The 12,331-nt window shown below is 39.0% G+C and overlaps 1 protein-coding gene across 1 annotated transcript in view; it reads right to left on the bottom strand.

Annotated features, from left to right (window-relative positions):
* RHOBTB1 (Rho related BTB domain containing 1) overlaps positions 1 to 12,331 on the bottom strand; it is a 54,279-nt gene that overhangs the window by 12,986 nt on the left and 28,962 nt on the right. Inside the window, exons 4-6 of the mRNA XM_089683199.1 lie at positions 2,724 to 2,909; positions 1,524 to 2,485; positions 247 to 365 (exon numbers count right to left, since the gene is read on the bottom strand). Of these exons, the coding sequence (XP_089539325.1) occupies positions 247 to 365; positions 1,524 to 2,485; positions 2,724 to 2,909 (1,267 nt within the window). The remainder of the gene's footprint in view (positions 1 to 246; positions 366 to 1,523; positions 2,486 to 2,723; positions 2,910 to 12,331) is intronic.

A 12,331-nucleotide genomic window follows, 5' to 3' on the forward strand; every position in this document is an offset into this window, starting at 1 on the left:
GCCTCTACTAATGGACAGTTGGGAACCACAATAGGCAACACCTTACTTTGCTTGTTATAAAATGTGTCCTTGCTTCAACATATGCTAATGTTATTCTTAGTTTGACCAGGAGATGCTTAATTGCTGAAACAAGCCAGCTCACAAAAGGCCATTAAAGGGTTTGATAAGGAGTATAATATAAAGCAAGAAAAAGGAAATCATTCCACATGTGGGCTAAAAACATACTTTATAGCTATTGCCATGTACCTCATTATTTGCACTTTCTACAAATGAACCTCCGAACATTGCAGACATCCATTCACAGCTGCAGATTAGAAGTGGTTTATGGGCACTGATGCTTCCATCATCCAATTTAAAGATCACATCTGGAAATAAATATGAAGCCATGGTCACTCAATGTGTGCAACCTACAGTGTCTTCAGTGCTAGCAGAAAATGCCCCCTCCCCTCCTACCATTATGATGATAGACACTGCACTTAGGCAATTCCATTTTTGTACTTATAGGTAAACCATGACAAACAGCTACAGAGTTAGAATGTAGAATAACTGCAGCCTTAAGTATCCCCCCCTCAAAAAAAGCACAACAAAGGGCCCAAGTTCAGGTACAAGAAATATGCGCCATTAATATGATGACATTATTGAAATTTGAAAGGTGTAAGTCATCACACATTATCCCATGATGCTTTCATTGAATTTCATAGATCAACAAGGGCTGTTTCATACAAAGAGAAGTACAGAAGCTTCTAATTTCAGATGTCTGTCATGAGAAGGAATTTGTATCGAATGTATCGAATCGAAAGCACTAGAGTTTAAGCTGGGATGCCCAGAGTCATTAAGGACTGTGGATCCAAAAATGTGAATTTATATTATTCTAGACTAGAGCAACTCTGAAAAGCTTGATCGCAAATGCAATATACTTATTTCATAACTAGAAAGCTAAAATAAAGTTAATGGCACAATTTGGGCCCCTCTCCTACTGGGTCTGCACAGCTCATCAAAAAATTCAAAATTTCTCTCAAGACGCTGTAGAATGATTAGGCTACTAATAAGGTTGTCTGAATGTGCTCTTAACAGGTTAAACAAAATATGGTCTCACCTGAATGATCAATTGTATTAACTTCCCAATATGGGAGGACAGAACACAGACAGAAAATCATCTACAAAAATATAACCCTTATACTGTAATCCCTCAATCAGTATGTGTAGAATGTTTCAAAATGACATTCTCCTTTTTAAAAGTTAATGAGTTGCATGGGAGGAAAAAAAAGATGGTATGACCTTTGAAAGATAATGAAAACATACTTATATCGAAATGAGGACTGCAGCTTCAAGATAAAGAAAACATGGCTAAAGGCAAAGCATCTGACCAAGAAGGTTTCGAGGTGGAAAGAGGTCAATGATACTGTTGCATAGCTGTAAACCTAACTGTGTGAAGGTGCAAAATTTGCAATTCTAATTGAGACTGAGGTGCTCAATAGATGATTTAGCCGAAAAGAGCTGTAATCAAAAGGCAATTTGCTCACCAGAAAAGGTTGCCTTGGAAAGACATTCCTTGATTCGATTTGCTTTCCTGACATGGAATGCTTTTGTGATCTCCTGGTTCATAAAGGCTTCTTTGTTTGTAATGTTTTCCACCATCATTCTCAAGTCAAACACTTCCAGGATTTCTGCAATTTGTGCCACTCTCATCAAACCCTTCTCATTTTCATCTAACTGTCCTGTGTACAGAAACCGTAGCACAGTCTTAAAAGGCCCATACTGTATAGAAGAGTCCATTCGGACCACAGTCATTGAACAAGTCCTGTTTGAAATTGGGTTGACCATCAATTCTCGGTGCATGCTAAGAAAGCCTTTGCTCCATGTTGACAGTGCAACACAACCTTCTCCTTCACAGTCTGTAGTGAGTAAAGTATCATCACTTCTTGATATCCGAAGACAGGCGTTTGAAGGTTTCAAGGAAGCCCCATCTGTGTCCTCATCTGTATCGAGACTTAATGTCCGCAAAAGCAAGTCCTTGGTAGGCTTTTCTTTCTTGCAGTGCCGATCAGCAGAATTCTGAGACTGTTCATATTCCATTAAAAAAAGGTCATAAAATTTTGAGGAGGAGGTAGCAAGGTAAATTTTATGAGCGAAGATCTGTTTTTGGTCCTGAAGGACAAACGTGACATCTGCACACAAAGGATTGTCCAACAAATCTCCAGCATCATTCATGTTAGACTCACTGGATTCAGGGATTTTAATAACTGGTGGTGGTGATTTGGGGGGAAGAAATGGTGCTTGAAGTAAAGGTTTCTGAACTTTCTTTAGATGAGACTTCCAAAACTGGAGGTGTCTTCTGGAGATCAAAGCTGCTCTGATTGCATTGTCAAAAACATCCTTTATCCCAAACTGATCAAAAACACTGGTTTCGTAATATGGAATACCAAGTTCCTTTGCAACTTCTCGACCTCTTTCTGGTGGCAAAATATCTCCTCTTTTTATAGGTCTGCAAATAAAAATAAATATTAAATAGAGTATACAAATTCAAAAATAATATCGTAAAGACTAACTCCAAGGAAATGAAGAAAACATCACTTTTCCTAATAAGTCTCGAAAGAGATTTGCATGTCAGCTAGTAATATTATTACCTGATATTTGTCTTAAAAAGTGTTCAGCTGCTCTTGAACAGTGTAGCCTTAGTATAGGCAGTGGCAATGGGGAAGATAATTTGATCAAGCACTTACCTAGCCAGTGGTCGTCTTGCCCTATTAACTGCTTCAAGATCGGCATATCGCAGGTCCAGCTGGCAGCCAACCAATATGACAGGGGTGCGAGGACAGAAATGCTTTATCTCCTGAGCCCACATTGTTTTTACATGATTTAGGGAGTTAGGATTTGCGATTGAAAAGCACAGGACAACCACATCAGATCTAGGAGAAAATACATTAGGACATATACAATTATTAAACTCTATTCGGTATGCATAGGTTACTGGGTATCACAAAAATGAAAAGGCAAACAAGCATTCATTTTATAGTACAAGTAAGGCAGTGTTAGACTGTCTATCTATCCTAGTGGAATAATTATATATTAAAAATATTTTGGTAGAAAAGCTGCAGTTGTCAGCTCTCCTCCAGGTTTTGTAAATCATGAAACTGTTGCAAATGGCCCTTCACATAAGTACTGGCCAAGTAACTCTTCATCCATATATGCATGGTAAAATCTGTTTCATTAGAATAGACACATATGACCAAATTTATTAAAGATTTGCTGCCTGATGATCCCTCTCACGGATGGTAATTATTTGTCACTACACATTAATGTTCCATTTTTTTCTTCTTTTGCTAGAATGACACACAGTGAATAAGCAAGATTACTGTGATCATTCCATACAATGTAAAAGACTGAAAAATCTTACAACTTGCATTTCAAAAAATAAACTGAAGGCCCCTGAATGTTAGCTGTCTCTGCATAGACATGGGTAAGCCATCACAACTAGTAGCGTGTTCCACTCTAAATAGTCTTTCCATGCCAAGTTCCCACAATACTGTACAAGTTAATCCTAAACCATCAGAGCTGAGATCTGAATGCCTTGTGATCATACACCTCCTGCTCTTTTTCTAGATCTCAGTAGAATGGCAGGAAGATCATGCTAGACACTTGGTTTCTAAAAATAATATGCTAATACACTAACACAGCAGATTTTTCCTTGTTCGACTTTAAAAAAAGTGTATCTATGCAAAATATAAAACTTAAGAAAATGCTTTTTTTTTTATAGTTGTAGGGAACTCGAGCAGCATGACCTGTATTCATTATTAGATGTATTAAGAAAGGCACTGGATCAATGCTGTGTAATAGCCCCCAAGAGTGCACATCCGTTGAAAACAGGGCAGAAGATAGATGCGGACTGGTTGCTATAGTTCACTGCTCTTTTCTTAAATAAATAAAAGCATGTGAATGAACTACAGCAATATCTGTTTTTTGGGATAATGAATTTATACCTAGTGATAAGCACAATTAACTTGCCGTAGTTATATGTATGAATGCTCCATACTATGGGAACACCCCACTTAATATTGGACACGCAAGATAAATCCTTCTAGTTTGATGACAGCAGCTCGCCTAGTACAGACGCTCATCACATGACCGGCTTTGATACACAACTGCTGATCTCCACAGCTCTGCTCTAATAATCTCTTATTCACGTCAATTCAGACTTTACAATGGTAATTATAGGGGGCTCAGGAACATAATAACCACTTTATTCATTGTGAACTGCAGTTAGTCATCCACTTTGCTCTCTTTGCTACTTATACTACAAGCGTCGCCTCTACATTATTAAAAAGAAAAAAAAAATCATAAAAACTAGGATATAATAACTGTGTTTTTCAGTAGTAGTTTTACTAGCTTACTATAACATTTTATTTTTATGAGACAGAAACAGGTCAGAATTCTTCATATCTGCAAAATTTAAAGTCAGAGTAAATCCTCCTGACTCCAGTATCTTGGCGCTGCATGCTTTTAGCACAGGATTGCTTGCAGCTAACACAGCCATAACTATAAAGGTTTCCAGCACTGAGCACATAAACACTGTCAGTCTGTAAATGTTGATATGACTGGCTATATGAGCAGGAATGGTGACTATATACTAGTAATCATTTCAGGATTTCACTATCTGAACACTGATGTCTAAATACCATCAGTCATGAATTTTTTGCTGATGCATGGAGCAGTTACCGTTTATTCTTGCCTATGTTAGAGCGCCATAATTTTTCTCCCTGAAAAGGTTTTCTACAACATCCTCAGAACACAAGAAATCCATATGCTAGGCATCTGCAAACTCTGCTTCCAGTAAATGCTTACATGCAGGAACCGACTGCCTTGACTTCTAATATAAGTGTCACACTTGGGTAAAGCTGCTTTTGATGTTCTGGACTGCAGCAAATTTAGCGAGCGGCTTTGTTAACATCTGTTTTAAGAAGTGGGGAACTGAAACAGCAAAGGGCTTTGGCGGATCAGGGGCTCCCTGTTATCCTGTGACACTTCTACAATATGCAAGCCCTGTAAAAGAAACCCAATCCTGAAATAGATGCCCATTTATACTTACCTTTCCAGTGGCCAATGTCTTCAAATGCCATTGATTTACTGCTCCTCAGCTGCTGCAGGTGTTCAAACCTTTTAAGTGGGTTGGATACCTGCTTCAAGGGCCCCACACAGTAATTTCATCCACCGCCTGGTACGTCCCATAGTAATGAACGAGCCAGCGAGAAGAACCACTCTGTGTGGCTGGAGAAGCAGGTATTCACATACCTGAAAGTGTAGAATACCTGCAATGACTGGGGAGCAGTGTCTAGGTATACAAGGATATTTATTCAGGTTAACTATTGCTTAATTTTCACACTGCTTTATCCCAAGCAAGAAACTCTACAGAAAATGATTAGGGATAGATTATACCATTTTTTTTGCTCTTGGTTGCAGTAAGATATAAAAGCTCAATATACAAATACTATTACCACTTTAGACATACAGAATTAAACTTTTCTTCTTTTGTGACAATGTAGTTGAGCCACATTAAAGACTTAAAAAATAAAGTGCTTTATATAACTGCTCTACATATTTCTAACCTCAACTTAAAAAGACTTCTAAAGCTATAAATATCAAAACCAGGCACTGCTCCAAGTATCTAGATGATATCCAATAACTTTTTTTATGAAAAAAAAAAATTCAATCCAAGACTTTGCCCAGGGGCTAAGTACTGATTAAGCTAGAAAGTGCACTGTAAAGTGCTTAGAAGACAAGCACAATGAAAGAATCCAAACCCGTCTGTTGCTTAAGTGTATTCATTGCTTGTTCAGATTATCCTCAGCCATTACAGGAGAGTTTGTACCTTTCATTACTGCTCCGTCTTGTTACAACAATATGTGGCTCTGTATATATTGTTGCTTTCTCATCTGTTTAATTCACAAACTTCGCCAACGTTACAACCAATCCTTTTTCTATGTAGATGGATTAATTGAAAACAGCTCCCTATATGTACTGTCATTATAAAGACGCCATGGAGAAGCATCCTTCAAAAGGAAGTTAATAAATTGTAATCCCCTGCCTTCTATTAAGCATCCAGCGTCATGAGTCAATGCTCCGCTGATCCTATAATTTAATGCAGCATGGGAGTGCAGGACCTGAATGGACCCACAAGAGTCTAGAAGGGTGGAACTGGGAGTGACCGTGACAGTTTGCAGATTAGAAGAGTAGCGTCAGATGCTAAAGAGAAACATTCACAGAGAAAATTGACATAGGCTTGCTGACATGTAACAATTTTTTTATGTGAATTCAAATGAAAATTACTTTTAATACCCTGTAATAAATGTACAGATTCTCTACGTGCATATTAGGCCTTGCTTCCTACAACTTCCAGTCACTGATCCTCAATATTGCTTTCTGCGTCCTCGCTGTAATTGCATTGAAGACTAGCAGCTCAACTTGCTTTAGAATGTATTCCTTAAAAAGCTGATTCAAACTGTATTCGATTATCAAATCATAATGTTGAAATGGGCCTAATATAGTCTTTAGCCATTACACACCCCTAGTGTTCTTTAACGTAAAATAATTAAAACTTCCTCTGGCTTGGTCTGAGCAGCCAATCAGTGACAGGGTCTGTACAGTATACCAGCCTGAAAACCCTTCACATTGCGCCTCTATCCTGGCAAATGACAGGAGAGCTTAGCGTGGTCAGTTCTCTAGGCATGCTGGGAACTCAATCTGCTCTCCTCCAATGATCTCTGCTGAGAACAGAAGAAATATGATCACTTATAAAAAATTGAAAAAAGGTATGTATAATATATTTTTTTTTATATCTATACACAAATGTTTTGCCTTTCATTTCTATTTTAAACTGAATAGGTTGTTTTAAAGGTGAAGGTTTACAATCACTTTAATTTCATTTTTATAAAATACTTTCCCATATGCAGACCTTGAGGAAATCTGTACTGACAGAAACAAGCAGAGCCTGCCCAGCTGCTGCCCTCCTTCAGAAAATGCTGGCTACCTGACTACCTCTAATTTGTCAGTTACTGACTTAGAACAAGCATGCAGATCAGGAAAGTCATAGCTCTTGTTTTGCATACTTGTTCCGGGTCAGTGACCTAGAAAATACTGAAGCTGCTGGATCACAATGACAGCCAGATGTCTAGCATTTTCAGCAAATGCAGCCTCCATTCACCCTCAGTACATGTTTGCTTTAACGTTTCTTTGTAAAGATAGGCACATAGACACAAACACTTATTAGGTGATCTATACTGAGAATTAAAAGACCTGTATTTTATACTGACCTCCAGTACTGTTACAATCATATAGCTTTCCTGAACTGTGATTATCCCATGATTTCATATAAGATATTACTTTAGCTGTTACTTACATGAAAATATAACACTGCCATAAATTAACAAATGGTTGTAAAACTTTATATGCAGAAACCCAACTACTCCATAAAAGTTTAAATGATGCAGCAATCTGCTGATAACCTGCAATGCAATGTAAGCCAGCGATGTCCTGCTTACTTAACCGTGCAGACATCAACAGAAGTGACAGCAGCAAGTGTCGTGTTTAATATGAGAGTAGGCACCAGCCACATCTGATGAAACCCTGTGAAGGACTGCTCTTAGAACCTGTGCCAAACCTCACATACCAAGTGGGTGCAGATCACTTAGCCATTCAAATAAACCATCACTATGTGCACAAGCTTCTGCAAAGCTGCTCACTGCATGTATACCCATCTGCAGCTCATGTAATTTCAAGTGTTCTTAGTCTACTGAAAGGATATGTAAATGTCTCAATCAATCAATCACCACACCTAGAAGAAATAGGAACAAATTAGAATTGGAGGATCAATTGAGTGAGGATCAACAAAGACACTTTTAGACAGCAGCAATGTCAATCTGGGGAGAGGGTAATGTTAAAGCGGAGCTCCACTCAAAAGGGGAAGTTTAAAGACTGGTCCCGCTCCCCATTAAGGATTGGCACCTTTGGGGAGCGGGTACCCGAAATTAACACCCGCTCTCACTTCTGCTGTGATCACCTAGGCGATCGAAAGCAGAAGTTGTCCTCCATCTCTCCGTTGTCTTCTGGGACACGTGATCGCCTAGTTTTTGTAGCTGCTGACTTTTTTTTTCCACAGTGCGACTGGAACTCCACTTTAAACTAGTAGATGTAGATGGGCTTAAAGTGTTACTAAACCCACAACAGTAAAATCAGTGTGTATATGCAGTAAAGCATGCTTGTTATACTCACTGTGGAACCTAAGGGGTTAATCCTCTGCATTGTGTAAAAATGTTATTTGATCCTGACTTCTCTGATCCTCCCCTTCTTACAGTGCCCCCCTCTTATCCCTTGATAAGACATGTCGGTGTAGACACTCTGCACATGCTCAGTTTGGTGTGTATTGCTAGAGAGGTTTTTTTTTTTTCTTGGGAGAGTGCACAGGGCCCATCAGCACCATCCAGACAGAGGTCAGGGGGCATGCATGAAATGAAATGAAAACTCCTCCTACTACTCCATTTGATCCTGGCTTCTCTGCCCCCCCTCTTGTTCAAATGTCCATGTCTTATCTCCTGATAAGACAAACTGAACCGTAGCCATTCTGAACATGCTCAGTTTGGTGTGTATTGCTAGAGGGTTTTTTTTTTTTTATTCGGAGAGTGCATGTGATCAGCACAGGGCCAGTCAGCACTGTCCAGATAGAGGTCAGGGCTTTTGCACCCTCCTAAAGCAGAAAGAAAACTCCTCCTACAAGCTTTAACCAGTGCTCTGCTGAACACTGATAGAAGTCACAAGATTGCTCTAACTGCTGATATGAAAAGGTATTTAGCAGTTTATATTTACTAAAATAATTGCACTTTCATGTTCTGTGTACTGTGGGAGACCAGATATAGTGAATGCAGGGTCCTGGGTTTAGTAACACTTCAACTAACAAATTAAAGCTGAACTCCATCTAACACTTTTAAGCAGTTACAGAAACCATACTTCACTTTGAGATAAAGGTTTGACATAAATGAATAAAGCTGACCATTATGTCAGTGTTAACTGGTTTGGCCCAACCCTCTAACTGCCACTTTTGTTGCACAGCCTGGTCTCTTAAAGGAAATTGAAATGTAACAGACCTATTGGGTGATTAACCAGATAAAAATAAAGGCAAAACAGAAACTACTGCAGCCACCACATCTAAGATTTGGTAAGATGCAATAAAAAAATGTGTTTTTTCATTTATTACCCCATTAACTGTAAACCAGCCAAGTGTATACATGAGTTAAATCAAAACAGAATAAGTTAAAATAGCAGCCGGTACATTAACACTGTGTACTTGCTTTCATTTATGGTGCTATATAGTTACATGCAACAAGAGGAGAAGTTGCAACATAAAATGATATAATGTATCAGTTACTTGTTTACTTGGTGTCAGCTGACAATCTCAGCAAAATCAATACTACTCCTAGGTTCGTGGTAAAGTCAATTTTAAATCAAATGTGCTATCAAATTTAGGTAATTTTGTTAAAACAGAAGCTACAGAGTCCTTTAACAGAAGCTTCTAATCAAGAGAAAACATTGCCAGTAACCATCTACTATAGTAGTGTTTCTCAACCTTTTTTCAGTCAAGGCACCCTTTAAAATTATGGACAAATCTCAAGACACCCCAATCTAAAATGTAAAAACCTATTCTTCACACATCCACTACACCCAATGTTAGAGGTGATTTATTCTTCCAAAGCAAATACACCTTTGCACACGGGTACTGACTAGTATTCCAGTGTGTCTCTATCATTTTCTCTCCCTTACTCTGCTAATGTGCCCCCAGTGTTGACGGAGAGGGGCAAGGGAGGGCCATACAAGAATGATGTGCATGCACCCGACGTCCTCCTCATCAACATCAACTGATGATGTCATTGGTTATTAGGGCGCTGGCAGCTAGAAGGTTATAAAAGTGCACAATGAAATCTTGTGGCTTTGTGTACTAGAAGGCAGGATTGATTTACCTGCTGGCTTGTATAAAATTTTGGCCATTTTGCCAAGGCACCCCTGAAGAAGTCTGAAGGCACCCATGAAGAAGCCTGAAGGCACCCCAGGGTGCCTGGGCACCCTGGTTGAGAAAGGCTGTACTATAGGATTAACTTACTAATGGCAAAAAACCTGTTAACATTGCAAGTGAGTTTTCCTTAGCTTAGTGAATGTGGTTAAAATTACCTTTGCAAAGAATACCCAATCACGTGCAAGGAAAATGTTAAAAAAAAAAACGTATTCTTGCTTGCACATGATTGGATGATGGAAGTTACCATGTCACCACATTCACTAAGCTAAGTGAACTCGCTTGCAATGTGAACAACCTATTTATCTTTAGTAAATCCACCTCTATAAAGTATATTAGGGGTAAAGCATAGAAGAGAGTCTGCTGATCCGTTTACACAAAAGGTAATACCAGCAGATTCTACAATTCAGAAAGGTAACATTTTATGTACAAGTAGTAGAAAAAACCCACACACTTCTTAATAGAATTCCACTATCTCTCTAAACTTGATATGTTTTACATTTTACTCACAATTGCAACAAGTCTATGCACAGTCTATCACTGTATGTTATTAGTAGGGTTAAATGTATACTTGCCACCTGCCACCCTAGGCCAACTATCTTGTGCCAGCCCTATTGGACAACTGGTTAGCCTTAGTATTGCACTGACAAGACCAGAAGTAACATAGCCAATCAAGGCATACACATAGTTACATAGTTAGTCTGGCTGAAAAAAGGCAAAAGTCCATCCAGTTCAACCATTAAAAAAAAAAAAAGAAAAAAAAAGTTATAATCCTGTACCCACAGTTGATCCAGAGGAAGGTAAAAAAAAGCCCAGCAAAACATGATCCAATTTGCTCCTGCAGGGAAAACAAATTCCTTCCTGATCCCCCGAGAGGAAATTGGATATTCCCTGGATCAACTTTACCTTTAAATGATATTAACCAGTTATATTCTGTGCATCTAAGAAAGAATTCAGGCCTTTTTTAAAGCAATCCACTGAGCTGGCCAGAACCAACTCTTGAGGGAGTCTATTCCACATTTTCACAGCTCTCACTGTGAAGAAACCTTTCCGTGTTTGGAGATTAAATTTCTTTTCCTCCAGAGGTAAAGAATGCCCCTTGTCTTCTGTGATGACCACAGGGTGAATAACACCTCAGAGTTCACTATATGAACCACTGATGTATTTATACATGTTCATCATATCCCCCCCTTAATCTCCTCTTCTCAAGAGAGAATAAATTCAGTTCCTCTACTCTCTCCTCATAGCTGAGCTCCTCCATGCCTCTTATCAGTTTGGTCCACACCTGTGGTCAGACAGGTTAAAAGAGAGATCTCACCCATTCTTCTTCAGTGCCATCCACTAATAAAACAGTCCCTATTCTGTTGAAAGAATTAGCTCTAGCTGTTTGCACCCACAGTGAGTGTACTGTTAAGTGTACAGTACACCATTCTATAAATAAAAGTAAGATGTACAATATACACAATTAATAAAATGTAGGACTAACAGAGAGCACTTTAGTTATGTCCTAGTCAAAGTCTGTACATAGTAAAAGATAGCCCATGAAAGCCAGGGGGTGGTTTGTTTATTTACATGGCCTAAAGCATCCCACACCTAGAGGGTATGAAGCACCTGCTAGTGTGAGCTGCCCTGCATTTCTGCACGTAGATTCCAGCCTATATTAATCCTAAGTATACACTGTTAAGTAATTAAATCTGTGTGTGTGTGTATTCGAGGAACGCGACCCTTCTCAGGGACAGCCTTCTGTCAACAGATTACTTGAAAGACTTATTCCAGCTAGTGACCCTCGACATAAGTAGACTAGGGTCCAAAGACAGGTGGCATGGATTTGACGCTGGAGGAATTAACCTCATAGTGTACCTGGCACACAGACTAGGCCAAAATCCCTCTTTTATTTGCTTGATGAAGGATTTAGAGAAATCTGTCTGTCTGTCAAATCACTGGGTGCTAGTAATGTCCCTGTGGTGTCCCAGTGATATCTCTACTGCCTGGTGAATTTGCAGCTTGAATATCTGTTAAGATGACTCATTTCAAGCTACTCATTAATAACATGACTACTTATAACAGGGCCCATGCCTGAATGCATGCGTTGATCATGGCAGCTAGTCAACATTAATTGTGCATGGAACACAAAATTTTATTGGTTGTTTTTGGCAACACAAGAGTTCTCCCTTTAAAGTGCATCTCTAGGCAAAACCTATTTTTTTTTTTCATTTTGGATAGAGTGGGGAAAGGTGAAACCCTCCATCAAGTTTTTATTGCTGCCTGTGCTCCCAC

The sequence above is a fragment of the Staurois parvus genome, unplaced genomic scaffold, assembly GCF_062004578.1.
Source record: "Staurois parvus isolate SC_StPar_1 unplaced genomic scaffold, SC_StPar_1.0 ptg000303l, whole genome shotgun sequence".
NCBI classification, from domain to species: domain Eukaryota; kingdom Metazoa; phylum Chordata; class Amphibia; order Anura; family Ranidae; genus Staurois; species Staurois parvus.